The following is a 20,417-nucleotide window of genomic DNA, read 5'->3' on the forward strand; positions in this document are numbered from 1 at the left end:
TTAGGAACTGGCTGGATATGAGCAAATTTCCAAGCAGAAGGAAGAACACCTTTGGAATAAGAAAGTGAAAAAAGGCGGCAAAGAATAGGAGTACGTTCAGGAGCACAGGTTTTGAGAACAAGTGGAGAAATACCATCAGGACCTGGAGCTTTCTTAGCTTCAAGATTCATCAAAATCCTTCTGATATCCTTTTGACGGAAGACCACAGGAGGCATTGAATAGAGCGTGTTAGGAATGGTGGGAGGTGTTTTACCAAGATCATTAATACATGAGTTGGAAGAAAAATGGAATGCTAGCAGGTCAGCTTTATCCTTGGCTGAAGTGACAACAGAACCATCTGGTTTGGACAGAGGTGGGAGCAGAGATGGGCAAAAGTTGCGGCCAATAGCTTTGGCGAGAGACCAGAATGCTCGGCTAGCATTAGGGCAAGAAGCAAGTTTTCTACTCTTAGCCTGTTCAAACTCTAGTTTGGACTGATTAATAACTGCTTTACAATTGTTGCAAGCTTTGGTGTAGGCAGAAAAAGAAACTGAAGAATTAGAAACAAGCCAATTACGATATGCAACATTCTTCTCTTGGACAGCCTTAGCACATTTATTGGAAAACCAAGGTTTAGATAAAGGGCGAGATTTTAAAGTGGAGTATGGGATACAGGATTCCATTCCTGCAAGAATAACTTCACTGACACGATCTGAGCAAACGTTGACATCAGAAGTTTTGAAACAGTAATCAGACCAAGGAAAAGAAGAAAAGATGTCTCGCAGGTCATCCCATTTTGCATTCTTGTAATGCCAAACAATACGAGGTTGGGAACAGCCATGAGATAAAGGTTCCATTGGAGAAGAGACAATCACCAAGTTGTGATCTGAAATGCCTAAAGGACCTCTCACTTCAACCTTGTACTTAGAAGGGTTGTTTGTGAGAATAAGATCAAGCGTATTGGCTGTATGATTAGGATTGTCCGGTATTCTTGTAAGTAAATGAACAATCTGTGCTAGGTCATTAGTAATTGCAAAAGCCTCAGCATCTCGACCTGCTGGGTCGGTGTGACTAGAAAACGGAAGCCAGCCTGAGTTGTGAACATTAAAATCACCAAGTAAAATTACCTCACTGTTAGGAAAGCTGGACTGGAGAAAGTCAAGTTGCAAAGAGAGGAAGTCAAAGAGCTCCAAGTGATTAGTGGAGTTGGGAGAACGGTAGAGACAACAGATGAATTTTACACAATGAGGTAGAGAGATTTTAAGCCAGAGAAGATCAAAGAGAGGAGATTCCAAATTGCCAAGTCTCTGACAGGGAATATCAGAACGGACATATGCACATCTGTATACCCTATCCATGGCAGGGGCGAGATAATTTTTCTGTCTCCCCCCACCTGCCATCCAAACTTCCCTCTGGTGTAGCATGGGCATGCCACACTGCCTAGCAGGGGTCATCTCTTTCAACCCCTTAATTCGACTTCTACCCCCAGTCTTCAGCCCCCACTATTATCTTTCATCTAGCATACAGCCCACACGTCTATATTTAATAACAACAAAATTTTTCCCTACCTATTACGCCTTTTAGCACATTTCTCTAGCATTCAATCCCAAACTGCGATTTCCTAATGGCTATCTCATTAAGAATTAACGTCAAACGCATGGAATTTTATTATTTTTTTTTAGGTCCTAGCCACCAAAACCCCAGGAAAGTAGGTGGCAAGACCTGCCAGAGAAACTTGTCGTGATTCTGGACACACCCGAGTAGCCTCCACGTGGCAAGGTATGGGCAATGTTGGGTCACAATAGGGGCCTGGGAGCCAATAAAAAAGATAAGCAACCAATAACAAGGCATGCATAAAATTGCAACTAACATGATACTTGAAAGTGGGATACGGAATAACAAGTTTACGAAAATTAAAAAGTAGGAATGAAGAGAAGATTCTGAAAAATTGTTTATGTTTTTTATAGGATTGAAGATTCTATAGATGGTGAAACACATTTCACCATAATAACAAAATCCCAGATTCCAGCTATCAGTATTATAGCAAATGCAATAATACAAGTGCTCACATCTGGTAGTATGGGCTTGGCACACCCAGGTCCTGAGCTGGATATCATCATTCTTCTCTTTCTTGCTGATTTCCTTCTCTCTCTCTCTCTCTCTCTCTCAGGGTAACTTAGAAAACATTTCTTTTTTTTGCCTGGTACAGCAAAAGCCTCTGGCTTCCTTGCACCATATGGCTAATAATAATAATAATAGTTTTTAAAAATTTTTTTAGTGTTATAATTATGGTCATGACCTCCAGAAATATAACAAAGGCATTCAAAATTGATTCTTATAACGGAACATATGATAACGATGAAAGTACATTTTAATAATTTGATTGGTTTTCTGAAATTTTATTCTATAAAGTGACTGTTTCTAACCAGTGACCATGTTAAGAGGCACCTACTTATTTCACTTTACGATGGGCTTGGCCTAAGATTGTCCCTGACTGGATCAATTGGTCCTTCCTATCAGCCAACAGAAGCCTTTGTAAACGTGTTAGCTGAGTGTTTTGTTTTTTCATCCTTTAGTTGAAGTGATTTTTTGTGTTGTGCTTTAATCAATATGTACAATTTCCATTATAAAAATTACCTTTTAGAAAGATACATAGCTTAGTTTTAGAGAGATACATAGAGAGCTTTTCATCATAAAGTAGGGATCCACTGCCTGTAGAGGCAGTGGATCCCTACTTTATGATGAAAAGTTCTACCGCAGCTAATAGATGGCTAGTAATATGATGAGTTATGTTGTAAAGGTGCTATTCTTGTACAGACTAGCCTGTCAAACAGGATGTTAAAGTTACAAGCAGTACATCCTACAAGATGTGAGATGACCTATGTTTGAAATGAACATATGGTGGAGAAATGGTCACTGTGAAACAGGTCATTCAGTACTGTTGGTCCTATATTCTTGAGAAAAGAGATGCTGAACAAACAGGTAAGTCTATGGCTGAGTTAGCTGAATGTGAGTTGGAGATGCAAATTTAACAAAGTTATAGTTATCAAGGAATATCTTGAGTATCCATGGTGGAAGATTCCACCCCAATGAATGTCACCAATTAAATATAAATCACCATGAAAATCACCAACTAAATATGGTGGAATATAAGTGGATGCAAGAGTTATCATTATTCCGTTTTCAATACAAACTGCCACAACTTCTAAGGAGGTCTGTAGTTGAATATGTCTGGAAGGTATGGCAGATTTTACCAGAATTGCAACCTCTATGAGAGAAGAAACCCATTTACTGTCAAAGTTCACCAGCATATATTCATCCTGCAATGGTTTGTTGGATTCTGATAATAAAATCTGAGGAATTTTTAATGGATGCTTATAAGCAAATAGATACAATTTGCTAATAAGCATCAGCCAAAAAATCACTCATACCATTTGTTGATCGCTAATAATTTCCTTAAAATTGTTGTCTATTCCTTAAATTTATTCAAACTTCCTAATTCCACAACACTAGGTGGAAGTAAGTTCCAAAAATCAATTATTTGTTATTTGGTTTTTTTTAAGGAGCATTAGCAACTAAGGTCATATTGCTTTGTTAATATGCGGTGGTCATTCCCTGACCTTTCCGCATCCTCCGTATTTGGTGATGACGGGATCGAACACCAGTCTAATCAAGAAGCATGTGTTACGCACTGCTGCTCCTTCCCACCTGGCTCCCAAAAATCAATTACTCTCTGGTTGAAAGAAAATTCTGCACCTGTTCCAAGACAGAGATAGATGCCATCATCGTTGGAACAGGTGCAGAGAAGAGCAACACTTCAGTTGGGTCTTCTCTAAGATGCCAAGCATCTCTAGACGCTGAAATTTATAGAAATAAAATCATTTTTTATAAAAATATCCTTTGTGCATTATCACTAATCTTGTTGTTCTTCTTTGCATCTGTTCCAACATATGAGAATTCTTCTTAAAATGAGACTTCCAGACCTGTATGTGATACTCAACATGCGTACAAACATTGACTTATACAAAGGGAAATGTCTTGTTACCACGACAGAACACTATGAGCAGCCTTGCATCAATCTGAACTGCTCTGAGAACTTGAGAACATCATGTTGGATTTCACAATTATCTCTAGGTCATTCTCCACTACCTTGAGTGTGGTACCAACTGGTATATTATTCTGGGATTACTGCTTGCATCACCTTGCATCAATGTTAAATATGAATTACCATTTCTCAGCCCATGTGTCAATTTTTTCTAGGTCGTCCAGCAATAGCATAGCCTAGTTGCTGGCATTAACCACTCTGTCAACCTTTGCATCATCAGAAAATTTAAACAGTAAGCTTGATATGCTGCATGAATCTCATTAACGAAAAACCAGAGGCATTTCAGGATGCACAATTAATTGCACCCTGTCGCAAAAGGTGTGTCATGGCTGACACACCTTCTGGCTGACAACCAAACTGGATTCCACTGATGTAACAGATAAAAAGATTACAAGAGCTAGTTATAGAGGATTTAGGAACACTAACAGTGGAGGACTAGAAAAATGTTAAACGGTCTGAGCAATATCAGTTTCTGCTGTTTTACACTTATAGGAATACTAGAATATGGTGAAAACAGCAAAATCCATTGATCCCTCTTGAGCTGCCAACAATGCAGTGATTTCACAAGTTTTTTCAGGTTGCACACTGAGCACTATGACACCAGTGGAGCAACATCTGGGTGTCACAGGTTATTCAATGTCATCCAAATGTTGCTCCAAAGTACCGTATATGATGGCATATAAGACACATTTTTTCCAAGAAAAAATGCCTTGAAAAATCACCCTGCAGCATAATGTGGAAGTGAGCCCTCCCCCATCCGCATCGAGGCGAGCGAGTAGGCTGCCGTTCGACCAGAATATTTTATTTTCTGAAGGATAATGGGACACCCTATGGTACTTTTGGACTCGCAGAGTTGTTTGGAATCAGTTCCAAGAAGTTTCAAAAGCCAGGGAACACAATAAAAGCCTTAGAAGGCGATGGAAGCTTCAAGATTGTTCTTCAGTTTTCTCAGTACTTCGCCGATCCTTTAAAAGGTGGCATGACCAGCGGGCCAGTTAGTTCTGTGCGGTCTTTCGTGGTGTTGAGTGTGCCTCCGTGTACAGTAGTGTACTTTAATTGTGTGTGAAGTGACTGTAATCATGATAATGAATTGTAATCATTGTGGGTGACTGAAATAAAATAAAGATCGGTGTTAATAGTATACCAGTTTTGGCCTGCTGTGCTGATGGCACAAAACTACCACCATTTTTGACAGTAAAAACGCTTTTACTGGCATTATTCAGAAAATTTTGTAATGAAAAACTGTCATGTGAAAAGCGTTACGAAAATTTATTCCCGTTTAATTTATCTTCTACTAGACCAAATTTAATGTAATTTTGTACAGAGAGTTTCATCTTAGCTCTGTACTAGAGGAAAAACTTTCCAACCTTTGAAAATTGCAGTAGTTTTTCCAGGATAGTGGAAAATATTAACATGTGATCAAGGAAATTTTCTCACGTAATGGGTGGTCCTGGTGGCCACTTAAGGAAACCATATCTTGTCATTTGGGCACAGTTCAGAGCCCATAGAACTAAAGTCATTAAAAAGAAGGTGAGGGAATTGAATACACAGGAGTTGTCATTCTTGATGGACTGACAAGCCAACTGCAGCCTTTGGATTTGTCCATAAACAAGCCATTTAAGCAAAATATGAGAGAACAGTGGAATAAATGGATGGGAGAACCCAATCATGACCTGACACTCACAGGAAGAGGCCCACCACTGCACAGGTATGTGAAAGGGTTAGGAATCTTGAAGAAATACAAGTGGTAAAATAATTATAAAGTCTTTCAAGAAGACTGGAATTAGTAATGCCCTTGATGGCACCAAAGACTGTGTTATTTGAAGATAGTGATACCAACATTAGCAAGGAAACGTTTTTGGGATTTGACGGCAATGATTTTTTTTTTTTTTTTTTTTGATTTTCAAAGTGACTGAACTTTCCGTTTGCAGGACACTAGCCTCTGTAGCCGAGTGGTCAGGAGCGGGAGTGCAGTAGCACACGCTCTTTGAGTAGACCGGGGGTTCAAGCCCCTGACTGCTGAATACGGTCGATCTGCCAACCCGCACTGGACCAGCGTGGCAGATTATGGTCCGTTTCCCTCAACATGAATTGTTGAGGAGGCTTCCATCCTGCAGTGGGTTGATAATGGCTGCACTTTACTTTTTTTTTTTTTTTTAATGTTTTTTACAATTCCATCACTGTCTTTTTGTTCATTTTCAATTCCAGTGGTAGTTTGCTTCATATAAAATATTTTCTAATGTAGCTAAGATTCTTTTATTTCTCTTTTCAATTGCTGTATTTGTAAATTAATAATAATAATAATTAAGTAATGTATTATTATACAGTATTAGTATTTTTCTTGCTGTTCTGATCACTTATTTAGGATGAGCTTTTTTCTATTATACCCATTAGAATAAATATTAAATGGCTAAATACTAGTTTTTACTTTCCTAATATATTCCTAATACAGGAACTCCACGACTTACGTAAGAGTTGCGTTCCGCAGAACGCTATGCAAGTCGGGGAATTTCCCCCATGCTTGTGCAGCACTTGCAATTGTGCTCGCTGAATTGATAGAATCAAAAATAAGAAATGTTTGATGAACATGTAAATAGAATTATTTATTGTATTTATTCAATTTTTTATCTCATGCACAGGAAAAATTACAAACAGCGTGCAATTTAAAAATTATAAAATTACAAAATAGAGAGGAGACAGGCATAACACTAAGTTTTACCTCTCAAGTCAGCCGATTAAGTACGCCACTTTGGAAGTTGAGGGCCATGGAGATTTAGAAGGGGTCGGCCGCTCAACCTTATGAAAGAACATATTAATGGATGACTGGACAAATTCAAATTCAAATTATTATATTAGGGCCACCCATTATTTCTAATATATATATACCCATATATATTTTATCTGTAAATTGCGTATGTTCTCTGGTTTGCCTGTTTGCTGGACGAAAAAACCCGTTTCTGGGGAAAAATCTTGCTATCTACGCCTGAGACTGACTAACTCAGCCACGGAGTGAAAAAAGCCCATTAAAGTTCCTCGCATCATCAACGGGATTCGAACCCGGGCCTTTTCCACCCAGTGTGTGGAGGACAGTGACGATACCACCGTGCTACCCATGCAGATGGATGACTGGACAGTGGCCGTACATTTCTTTGTAGCAAGCAAGCATATCATTCACCTCTCTGTTAACTTTTAAGAATTGTTCGCTGTCAGGAACAATTCTTAAAAAGAACGATTCTAACTTTTAAGAATCGTTCACTATCTTCTCAAACCTTGCCATTGCAGATTCAATTTCACGAAATGCCACTGCCATCTCTGGCAATGAAGCATCTCAGCTGCTCATTTGGTTCATCTTGAGCTTCGTCAGCATTTTCTTCTTTCACTATATTGCTGCCTGCAAGTCAATATATTATTCATTAGATAATTCCTTCTCTTCTCTTCTTCCTCTATTAACTCCTTCTCGTCTTTGTTATCAACCTCCAACTGAAGTAGCTCTGCGACCTTTACAATCTTACCTGTAACATTCGTCATTTTCAAATCCTTCATAGCCTTTTACGTGCTGTGGGCATATTTTCTTCCATGCACCATTTAAACAACTTTTAGTCATTTCCTCCCAGGCCTTATTAATGTTTAAGATGGCGTGGTAAATATTGTAAGATTTTCAAGTCTCTCAACGTAAACTTTTTCTTGTCTACTGCAGACAATGCCTAAGCAAATCTTTTGCGTAAATAGTATGCTTTTAAATTCTAAATAACACCTTGATCCACAGGTTTGGATGACTGAAGTCGTGTTTGGCAGTAGAAATATCACTCTCACGTTCGAATCGAAATCATCTAGATGTCCAGGAACATTATATAATAGAAACAAAATTGTGAAAGGAACATAGTTGTCTTTACAATATTTTTCAACCTTGGGCATGAAGCAGCATTTAAACCAATCCTCAAAGAGAGGATTGGTTTAAATGCTTGTTATTGTTATCCATACTCTCTGGTTCGATTGAAAATGCATGGGTAGTGTCGCTTTATTGATGCCCTTATATGCACAAGGATTACCAAAATGGTACACAAGCTGTGGTTTTAATCTGTAATCTCCTGCTGCATTAGCCCCAAGCAAGAGCATGGCCCTATCTTTTGATGTCTTCAAACCTGGCATTGTATTTTCCTCTTTGGCAATGTATTTTCGATCCAGCATATTTTTCCAATACAGAGCAGTCTCGTCAACGTTAAAAATTTGCTGTGTTGAATAGCTGCCTTCATCAATAATTTTTTCCAACACATCACAAAATTTCTCTGCAGCTGCAGAATCAGCACTGGCGACTTCCCCTATTTTAACGTTGTGGAAACCAGCACGTTAAACCACTTGTTGCTTGCCATGACTGGTTTAACGTTATTAAACCACTCGTTAAATGTTATTAAACAGCGCGTTTAACCACTCGTTGCTTGTGCCGAACTTGGGTTGGGGTTTGCTGTACTTATCCTTAATATCTTTATAATACTTGTTGCTTTTGCTTGAATGGTCATTAGACTCAGGAGCACTTGCTTCTGAATCTGATTTTCCATCCATATTATTAACAGCTGTTCCATCTCCGATATAGCACCTGAATGGTATTTTGTGATCTTAAGTGCGTTGATCCTTTGACATGTTCTTTTATACGAATGGATTGTATTTGAATCATCAAATACAATCCGGAATGGATTGTATTTGAATCATCCGATAACTGAGATTCTCTCTGAAAAAGTACATGGGGTTTGGCAGACTGCAAGTGAAAATGGACATAACTGAGATTAGAATTGAGACCATGTATATTTGTGAAATATAGTAGGAAGTGTTTGGGAGGTTTAGATCTTTTTGCAGATAAGCTTACTCTATTAGTTTGACAATTCGTGGTGTATTCAATAGTAAGAAAAAGTGGGGGGGGGGGACGACATGCTATATGAAATAATGAAATTTTTGGATACAGCATACACACGGTAAGAATATACCCAGATCCTTGACATAACGTGGCCTCGACAATGCTCCCCGCATACACACTACTCAGACTCCCTCCAGTCGCCATCTGGCAGAGTAGAGGTAGCAAGATTATACACTAGCTGATCCGGAAGCCTCCTAAAGAGTTATCAATAGGTTTAGTCCCGTGTACTAACTAGCGGCTGTTTTAGAGCTGTACCCTCAAAATGTATGGAAGATTGGATCTCGCTATGATGTTCATCATAAGCTCAAAAGTCATCCGTCATACTGCATGATGAAAGCGATGGGGAAGAGTTGATCGGAACTTAGCTCTGTAGACCAAACATGGGTTCCACCACTTCAAGCCTCCAATAAGCAAAGTGGTGGTATTGCACCGGTTAATGAGAGTCATCTACCACCTAGTATTGCCTGGTAACACAGAGGGGTGGCATTCCTCCATGTGGTGTGGGCGCTACATGGAGACCCCTGCTTAAGTTGGTTCATGGTTACATCTGGGTGGTCACCCATAGTGTGCTTGTGCATGGAGATTATACCCAGGATTACTAACAGTCCTACCATCGTGAAGGTGCAAGCAGAGGATTTGGCTGTCACAGACTGTCTGCACTTCACCGAAATTGGGTCTATTTGACTTGAGTGTCGCCAGAACATGAGTTCCATCAGTGTTTTAGACTCCCAGGTAGCAAGTACAGCTTGTTCGGCATATCTGAGAGAATGTCTGTTTAAAGTGGGCTTGCCACTTGGTAGGAAATACATATTTTTACATAAGAATTATATAGGAATGTTAGGTTCAAGTTTTTTTTTTTTTTTTTAAAAACCACTTAAAATTGCATTGAAATGTGGAGTCAAGTGCATAATTTTTAAACATTTTTGAGTATTCAATGCAAGTAACACCTTTCACTCATATTCGCAGGCAAATCTTTTTACAGTGAATCTGTACAAAGTATAAAAAAAGAAACTTTCCATACAGTCAAATATACACAATAGAATCTCACTAACAATCTTGGTCTACACAAAATTCTGATTTACATAAAGCACATATAATTTTCCTGTTAAAGGTTACTTTTCTAAGTAAACATATTTGTTTATTATAACATTTGGTTAATATTTATTATAAAGTCTGTTTTTACACTGCGAGAAATAAAAATGTTGTTTTGTATGCTTGGCCGCCGTAGCCTAGTGGTCAGGTGTGCGGGTGTATAAGTATACATGCCTTGAGTGACCGGGGTTGAAGCCCGTGACTGCTGAATACGGTGCTGTTTCTTGTATTCTGTGTATCTTATAAACTCCTCTGACCGTTTGGTCGTCCCGGAGTATAAACAGAAAATTTATTTATTTTAATACAAAACTGAATGAGGCAAGGTTGTGTGTTGTCTCCTATGATTCAGAATCTCTATGCCAAAAACTATAGATATAAAACAAGAGCCTAAAGAAGGAATTACTGTTAATGGTTCAGTTATCAGTGGCCTGTGACACCCAGATGATACTGTCCTCATTGCAATATCACAGAAAAAGTTACAAATACTTCACAACAAAGTTTTAACAGCCAGCAACAAGATAGGCTTAACAATTAATGCCAAAAAACCAAAACTATGGTCATAAGCAAAATCATCTCACCTAGAATCAAAATATGTTGTGGCAACTCCCTCATCAAACAAGTAAGTAGCTTTAAATATCTGGAGGTCTTTACAAATAATAATGACCAAGGCACAGAAATTAGAAGCAGGATCTGTATAGCCACAGAGGTATTTAAGAATTTTCACAACTTCCTCTGCAACACTAAACTGGATTTTCAGAAATTGTATTGAATGGCCAAATGCTATACATGGAGCAACTCCTATATGGAAGCGAGACCTTGGTCATGGCGAAAGCGGAAATCAGGAAACTAGAAGCCTTCGAGATGTGGACGCTCAGAATAATGCTCAAAATTCCATGGACAGATCAGGCCACAAATGAGCAGGTCCTTAAGAGAGCAAGGACTACAAGAACACTACTAACTACAATTGCAAGGAGGAAGACTGCCTACCTCAGGCATATTATAAGAGGCCCTCAATATGACCCGTAGAGATTAATCTTGCAAGGGAAGATTAAGGGCAAAGCAAAAGGAAGACAAAGAAAAAAGTGGCTTGATAACATCAAAGAATGGACGGGGGGTCTTTCAACACAAGAACTATTTAACAAAGCAAGGGATTTGGCTGGCAAGAGTTAGTTGGAAAATGTTGGTCTCCAGTGTTCAAATTGAACAAAAAACCTCAAGAAAAAGAAGAATACAAAACTCAGCACAGCTGTCCTATTACTGCCTCCACAGCCAGCATGCATGTGACAGCATGGTTTTGCAATTCCTGAAAGATAGTATTGACTTTTACACAGGCAAAGCAAGTTTATGGTAGTTATAATATAAATACATTCTGTAAACATTTTAACCCTGTGATGGGATAATATTTGCTGCAAAGTGCAGCATCTAGAGCAATTGCAAGGATATCTGAAAATGAGGTGTTTAAGTCTCTGAATGCACTGAATAAGCTCCATGCTGATAGCATTTCTCCTCTTGCTCAGACTACACACATGAGCAGGCATAAACTGAAATTAAGGAGGGATGGCTGCACTATACATATAGACATTTCCTTTCAGTCAGCAGATCGTTAACTGTTGAAAAAAATTTCCATCTGATGTTCTAGAAGTGGGTAATTTGAACAAATTCATGTTAGAACTCCACAAACTATTAGAATAGATGGACAAATTATATGGGAAGTAGGATTTTTTTTTTTTGCTGATGTTGTATAAGCTTGCTTTATTACTAATATTATTAAACAAATATAACATGTTTTCCACATGAAAAAGGTGAATTTCTGTCCAATTCTGGCACTATTATACATGTGCTCTACCAGTATCAGCTTGAATTGGTGACCTGCATTGGTTTACGTAAAAAGTTTTTTTTTTTTTTTTTTGCTGATGCTATAACCTTGCTTTCTTGAATCATTTGCCACAACTAATACAAATAATAATTCAAGTGTCAATACCAAAGAAGAAGGAACAGGAGGGAACAATTCTCAGCATAGAAGGAGGGTACAATTTGCAGCCAAAGCCTTAAACGCTATACAATATTGTTATTGTTTGGAGAAGTATTGCACTGAGTTTAACAACCGATTGCATCAGAAAGAGTGGCTTCGGAGAGAATATCACATAAAACATTAGTTCAGGAATTAAATGTGATTGCAAAGTTGAGGAATGGGGGACTTTGAAGGAGCATATGGATTTTATTGGTCGTTTTGAGGAAGGAATTTAAGGCAGATGATGAAGTTGCTACTTCAACAATTTCAACACCAGAAAAGTAGCTGGACAGCAAACAAAATGATAAAGTTTTTGTTACCAGTGATGGTAACATACATAATCTGCCTTTTAAAAAAATGAGGCTCAAAATGCACTAACCATAACAATGTGTTGGCCTGCAGTAACATTGATAAAGAATCAACTACTGCATTTGATACTGTCTGTGCAAATGAAATTAGATGAAAGAATAATTAGATTAGATTTGATTAAATCTTTCATATAGCTGAAATATTTAATTGGTTTGTATGTTTCTTTTAATATTAAGACTAATTTTTCTTTTACTACTTTCTGATACTAATTACACACACACACACACACACACACACACACACACACACACACACACACACACACACACACACACACACACACACACACACACACACACACACACACACAAACTTCCATTTTAAATTATGCTGCTTATTTTCTATTACTTTATCTTATAAATAAAAATAAAATAAAATGTGTATTATACTTATTATTGTAAGCAAAGTTTTTGTTATTCTTTTTATTTTTACTATTATATTTTATTATTTTATATATTTTTACATTATTTAATTTATTTTTGTTATTATTATTTTTCATTATTGTAAAATACATGCACCACAAGAAAACAAAAATGATAAAGTTTTGATGCTTTTGGCAGATATTACTACAAACCTTTTTATTACAAAACATAAAAATTTAGGACCCTTGAAAATTTTGGTCACTAGAATCTTGTTAATATAAAGTATTAACAAGATTCTAGTGTATGTACAATCCATTTTAGATGCAACAAAAATAATATATACAAGAAATGTGATCTAAAAATGAAAATTACATAAAGGTTTAAAAACAGGTTGCGATATAAGAATAAAAACAGATATGGTGAAAAACTGATACTGATATATGAATGAAAAAAATGCTTGGGTTGCCAAGATGTTTATAATATAATAATAACATAATAATAACAGCAAAGAGATATAGATAGGAAACTTACTTTGCTAATAAATCTCTTGGGGTTTCATTCATCAATTCTTTCAACACTTCTAAAAGAACAGATAATGGCCATTCCTTTCTGTTTTCTAAATTAGTAATTCCCTTATAAAATAATTTCTGAATATTAGTGGATAATAATAGAAGCAGAAGGTGAAATGATATAAGGGACACATTAATGACAACCAATCAAAAGCAATAAAACAATTATAATGATATAAATTAGGAAATGTTTTACAACTATACAAAACTGAACACAACCTGAAGCTGGTAATGGGTGTCACTGCAATTATTCAGTTGAAATGTGATCTTAACTTATTTAAAAAGAAATATGAAAAAATAAAATAAAATAAAAAATAAAGAATAGCATATACAAGTCTGTTAAAAACTACCAATATTTTGTTTTCAAACAATTAGTTGAAACCAACTTTCACTGTTTTACATATATAGGAGTTTTACACTGAAAATACTAAATGCAATAAATGTGCCTCATCCAATTATATACTGTTAAACACACTGACAAAACTCATAACTCTGCAGAGCATTTTATTGTTTTTTTCTTGAATGCATGTCTTTGAGCCATTTGGCAATTTGTGGCATATTTGCACACATAACTAAGAGATATTCCCATAAGAAGTCAGATAACATCAGACGGAAGGAAACAGTCATGTCAAATCTCGAAAGTGAGAAATAAGAGAGCCTTAAAGGTTATACATAAAAGATTCTATATTAAAAGTTATATATAAAAGATTCTATATTAAAAGTTATATATAAAAGATTCTGTTTACAATTTCTTCAAACTGGGGTTGTTACCCACATTATAATTGCATGAAAGAAACTTCCTGAGCATTTTAATTTTGAGAAAGATAGGAATAATGATTTTAAAACATGAAATAGCAGAAAATTCATTCATAAACTGCCTACTCATTCACCTTCGGTGAATGAGGTGGCGTGAATGGTGAGAATTTGTCGATATCCATTTTTGCTACTTTCACTCATCACAGAGATTGGCTTTAACTATCTACATCCATCATTTTTAAAATCTTGGTCCCTGAGGCTGCCACATAGACTTTCTCAGATATGACAAGCTAGGCTTCCTATTTAGAAGTCTAAAATGCTGATAGAACTGACATTCAGGTGACACTTGTGTCAAATGGACTGAATGTTGGAGAAGTCCAATCATTCTGCAACAACCACATCCTCTGCTAATGCCTTCATGATGGTATGACTGTTTTTAATTCTGGGTATAACCCTGTGTGCAGGTCTGAAATAGGGCACCTAGCATACTAGATTGAATCAATATAAAGCAGGGGTAAAGGTGTGGCATTCACATCACAGAGAGGATGGAGGAATGCCATCCTCTGTGTTACCAGGCAATACTAGGTGGTAGATGACTCTCATCAACTGGTGCAATAATGCCACTTTGCTTATTGGAGGCTTGAAGTGGCAGAACCCATGTTCAGTCTCCAGAGCAAAACCCCCGACAAGCCCCCATCTCTTCCACAATGCAATATGATTGATGTCTTTTGAGGTTATGATGGGCATCATGGTGACATCCAATCTTCTTTACATTTCAAGGGATGGTATTTGCAGGCCAGATGATAGATAGTCCACTGGAAGGAACCTATTGGTAATTCTCTAAGAGGCATCTGGATCAGGTATAATGAGGTAGTGCATAATCCTGCTACTTCTACTCTGCCAGACAGTGCCTGGGGGAAATCCAAATAGTGTATATGCAAGGAGAAGGGGGGCATTATTGCGTCCATGTTATGTCAAGGAGCTGGGTATTTTCTTGCAGAATGTATGCCGCATCCAAAAATTTCATTACTTCATACAACATGTCCTCCCCTCCACTTTCCTTACTACTGAATACATCATTAATAGTCAAACTAACAGAACAAAGTTATCTAAAAAAAAAGATCTTAACCTCCCAAACACTTCCTAGTTCATTTCAATAATAAATGTGGTCTCAATTCCAATCTCAATGATGCCAATTTCCACTTACAGTCTGATAAGACTCACTTAGTTTTTCTGCAGAATCCCAATTATTGGATATTTTGAACAACCGTTCATCTCAGTTGCTCTAATTATTCTCAGTGCTATTCCTATTGCTTAAAGGGGAGTATTCGTGCATTTTCCACTTTCATATTCCCTATCAGACAGTAAATTTTAATCTCCTCTTTTGAATCCTATCCAATTTAAAATCTCTCTCTCTACCCCATTTGTTGCCTCTATTGTACTCCAACTCCACTAACTACTTGTAACTCTGAAATTTTAACTCTGTAATTTTAATGTTCATGAGATGGTCAAGATGCTGAGGCTTTTGCTATAATTAATGGCCTCACTCATATTGTTCACATACCTATCAGAATACTAGACAATAACACTTCCAAAGTAGATGGCAAGGTTGGTCCTCTAAGCATCTAAGCACCTCATATTACAATTTTGTGATGGTCTTTTCTCCAATGGAGCCTTTCTCTCATGGCCATTCTCACCCCCATGTTGTTTGTAAAATGATGCAAAATTGGATGATCTGTGAGAATTCTATTCTTCTTTTCCTTGGACAGATAACTGTTTTAAATTTTCTGATGTCAATGTTTGCTCAGATTGTGTTAGTGAAATTATTCTTGTAGGGTTGAAATCCTTAATTCCACACTCCATTTTAAAAACTTGTCCTTTATCTAAACCATGGTTTTCCAATAAAGGTGATAAGGCTATTCAAGATAAGAATGTTGCATATTGCAATTGGCTTCCATGCTAAGTTCTAGCCTCATTTTCTGCTTACACCAAAGCTTGCAATAACTGTAAAGCAGTTATTAATCAGTGCAAATCTGATTATGAACAAGATAAGAATAGAAAACTTGTTTCTTGTCCAAATGGTAATCAAGCATTGGCATTAGTTGATGCATACAATGCAAGTAAAAGAGCTTATGCAGCTTCAACCAAAAAAAAAAAAAAAAAACCCATTTCATCCATCCATTCACTCCAAATGCCTGTCTAGCTCATGTCTTGTCTTTTTCATTCTCCACTTCCCCGAGTGTAGTAGCACACAGTTGGTACATTTCTCTTGGGTTACTGCTACCCATATGCAGTACTTTGCATTTGTCGATGTTAAACTTCAGTTGCCAATTCTCAACCCATTTGCCCAACTTATCTAGATCCTGTTGCAGTAGCATGCTATCTTTACTGTCATTAACAACCCTGCCAACCTTTTGTATCATCTGCAAACTTGGACTTTAAGCCTAATGTACCTCCATCAATATCATTGATGAATACACAAAACAACAATGGACCCAACACCGAACCCTGGGGAACTCCACTAATAACATTAGTCCACGAAGAGCAGTGTCCACTAATTACCTCTCTCTGTCGTCTGCCACTAAAACTATCCCTTTATCCATTGTAGCAACTTGCCCTTAATGTCACACTGCTCCAATTTGTACAGCAGTCTTCCATGTGCAACTCAAGCATTCTCATCTCTTGACAAAGCTACTGGTTGCAACTTTCCCATCTCTATTCCAATCTGTGTAAAAAACCCAAAGATTCTATTGCTGCTTCAGTTAAAGAGAAGGCCAACCAGCTAATGTCCTACTTTTTTCTTCTAATTCTTGTATCGATGAACTTGGGAAACCACCTCCTACCATTCCCAGTACATTCCATGCAATGCCTCCAATGGACTTCTGTCAAAAGGATGTCAGAAGAATTTTGAACAGTCTTGATGCGAAGTGCTGATGGTATTGCTGCACTTGTTCGCAAAATGTGTGCTCCTGAGCTTACTCCTGATCTCTGTTGCCTTTTCACACTCTCTTATTCCACTGGTGTTTTTCCTTCTGCTTTGGAAATTACCTCATAACTAGCTGTTGTTAAAAGAGTTAAAAATAGTGAAAAATCGTCCCCATCCAATTATCGTCCCATTGCACCTGATTTTTCTCTTTCTTAAGTAAAGGAGAAATCCATTAACTGCCAACTCCTAAACTATATTGAAACCTTACATCTGGTCAATGATTGCCAGTATGGATTTCGTCAGTGTCGATCCACTGATGATACACATATACTGGCTTACGTTTTTACCATCTATTGTCAAATTCAATGGAAAAGTTTGGTGAACCTCAAGCTTTGGCTCTTGTCATTTCAAAGGCTTTTGATCATGTTTAGCATAAATAAGCTTCCATCTTATTGTTTGCCAACCGTTTTTAGTAATTTGATATCCAGTTCTCTGACTGTATGAAGGTAGATTGGTTTCTGTCTTCTATCTTCTCCACTAATGTTGGGGGTTCAGTTTTTGTCCCACTCTTTTCCTCTGATATATTAATTACTTCTTCCACTGACTTCAAATCCTATCCATACTTTTGCTAATGATAGCATACATCACATTCCAGTTTGGGGCCGTGCCCTACACAAACAGCTTCAAGTTCTCGAATACCCACTACCAATTCCTTAAATTCTGATCTCCAGGTAATTCTGCAGTGAGACAAAGATAACTTAGTTGATTTCAATCCTTCTAAAACCCAGTCTTGTCTTATATCTTGCAAAAAGGATTTTTCTGCTCCTATGCTTATCTTCAAAGACATTCAGATGTCTAGACAAGATCACATACCTCTATTAGGGGTAACTTTGATTCTAATTCTCTCTCTCTCTCTCTCTCTCTCTCTCTCTCTCTCTCTCTCTCTCTTGGCATAAGCACATCACAAATATTTTATTCTGTGCATCTGAAAAACTGGGTATTCTCTTTAAACCTTGGCATTACTTTTCTTCAGCTACTCACCCTGCAGAAACCTCAAATCTGCTCTACATGTAATATTTTTTCAACATATGGGGTGGTGTCGCAATAACCTCTCTCACACTCCTAGACTCCATTCAAAAGAGGACAGTCAGGTTAATTAATGACCCATCTCATACAAAGTCTCTCCACTCTATGTCTCATAGACTGTGTTTCTGCTGCATGCCTTTTCTATAGATACTTCCATGGGCATTGTTCTTCTGAAATGGACATAATTTGTTCTGAATATAATTCTCCCTCTCTCTCTTCCAAGCCAGTCAGCATCCTTTTACTGTCCAACTTCAAACTCACAGAGCCAACTTTACTCCTTACTCATTTGTTCATTCAACTTCCATTCCATTTTCTGGAACAGCCTCCCTTCACACGGACTTCCCAAAAATTACAATCTACAGAAATTTAAGTCTAATGTCAATAAGTATTTTCTTCCATCTTCTCAACGATCAACAAATGCATGGTTCTAAGTACTATAAGTCTAATTTCATTCATGTTTGGGAAAGATTTGTCTTTAAAATCTTTTCTGAAGAATATAAAATGCTATCGTATAAAAATTTCAATATTATAAACTATAAAAGGAAACCTCATACCTTTATGTAGGAACAGAATTCTCTCAACACTCACTTTAAAAGGATTATGTGATTATATAATTATACAAATAAATGTCCCATATTTAATATTAAATAAAATCAATTACGAAAATTACATTAAAATTATATAAATAAATACTTCGGACTTGTATACTTTCACGCACATTTATGAACGGTAATTCACACAATTGGTTTAGTAAAAATCTCATAACAGGTAGTCGATAGGTTTAAGTATAAAAGAAGGGTGGATATCATTCACAAAAAACACTTTACTTCTTGTGAGCATGGAGTGTATCCAAATAAGTTTGGTACCTTATAAGAAGTTTAGACAATTTTATATTTTAGATATTTTAATTTATGTTCCTAAGGATAAATTCGACAATTGTTTTCAGTTTTTTTTTTTTTGGTAGTTGTTGGCGCATCGGCTTCTGTGGCCATATTGCACCTCCCAAGGTTTTTGCAGTACTTTGATCCAAGCCCGAGGCGGGAATCGAACCCGCGACCTTTGGGTTGCCGGTTAGGTGCTTTACCCACTCGGCTAGCCCGGTCGGCATTGTTTTCAGTTCTCATGTTAACATGCAGTATTGGTTTGGTTTTTGGGGGTTTTGATGGCTATTGACTTCTCTTGGCTTTTCTTGATGCATTATGTTGGAGATGAGAATTGAATGTATCCAGAGCATTCTGGCATGACAGGTGAGAAAATAGAGTGAAAAGAAGAGAGATTACTTTTTATGGCACTGAGAGAGATAAAGTCCATGTATATTTCAGCAGGCAAGACTGAAAGTTCAATCTGATCCACAGCTATTCTGACAGTATACAGTTCTGTTCAGTAGTGAAGGACTGTATGCTCCTGGTAATAATGATAAAGTGGTGAAAAGGGGAAGACTGTCGCAGCAACTAGCAGAATATTGATTTTTGATTCAGCAGTATAGGTTCTTCAGGAGTGGGGGGTAACTGAATGATAACGAAGGAAGACAAGGTATTCTCTCCATATTCTCAAAAGCAGTCATTGCTTAGTGAATAACTGTGATAGTATTCACAATGATAATATGTCCTGAAATATATCATTTAATTTGATATTCGAAGTCAATTCTCTAAGTGGGGAAAAGTAAGTTTTTATTTGCTATAATAGAATGAGCCTTATTCAGCATTCTAAAGGTATCTCCAATAAGGGAGATACCCTTACAACATACAGCAAGAGCAATGTTTTCTAAGTAGGTGTAATGGAAGTTCAAGTAAGTTTTTATTTGGTTTGTTATAATAAAAAGACCTATTCAGTATGGTATAGGTATCTCTAATAAGGGAGTGAGGGAAGACTGGCCTTTGCACCTCCCTAATGGATTGACAAGGTGAAGACTATGAATTGGAGGAGTTACAAAAACTTCCATGACAATTCGAAAAATATTATGCCAAATGGAGTTTTAATAACTTTAAAGTACTTCTACTTTTCCCTGTGGTCATATACAGTAGCACAGTATAGTGTAAGGGCGACCCATTCAGGGTTCAATTGAGATGTAGTAGGGTGTGTGCCTTTGTGTGTGTGTGTGTGTGTGTGTGTGTGCGCGCACACTCTTGTGTCAATTGGCAGCATTTTTCAGGCTTTCTCACCATGACATATATGAGAAAGACTGGAGTACTTAATATTTTTTAAAACAAATGGGTCAAAGATAAGTCGTATGATCTCGAACATTCAATGTGC

At 37.2% G+C, this 20,417-nt stretch overlaps 1 protein-coding gene across 1 annotated transcript in view; it reads right to left on the bottom strand.

Moving 5' to 3' along the window:
* The window catches only part of nonC (serine/threonine-protein kinase Smg1), a 1,411,261-nt gene that overhangs the window by 529,671 nt on the left and 861,173 nt on the right, over nt 1–20,417 (bottom strand). The window contains exon 46 of the mRNA XM_090378365.1: nt 13,359–13,459. Within this exon, the coding sequence (XP_090234491.1) occupies nt 13,359–13,459 (101 nt within the window). The remainder of the gene's footprint in view (nt 1–13,358; nt 13,460–20,417) is intronic.

The sequence above is a fragment of the Mastigoproctus giganteus genome, chromosome 7 (genome assembly GCF_048544385.1).
Source record: "Mastigoproctus giganteus isolate SK-2022 chromosome 7, ASM4854438v1, whole genome shotgun sequence".
NCBI classification, from domain to species: Eukaryota; Metazoa; Arthropoda; class Arachnida; order Uropygi; family Thelyphonidae; genus Mastigoproctus; species Mastigoproctus giganteus.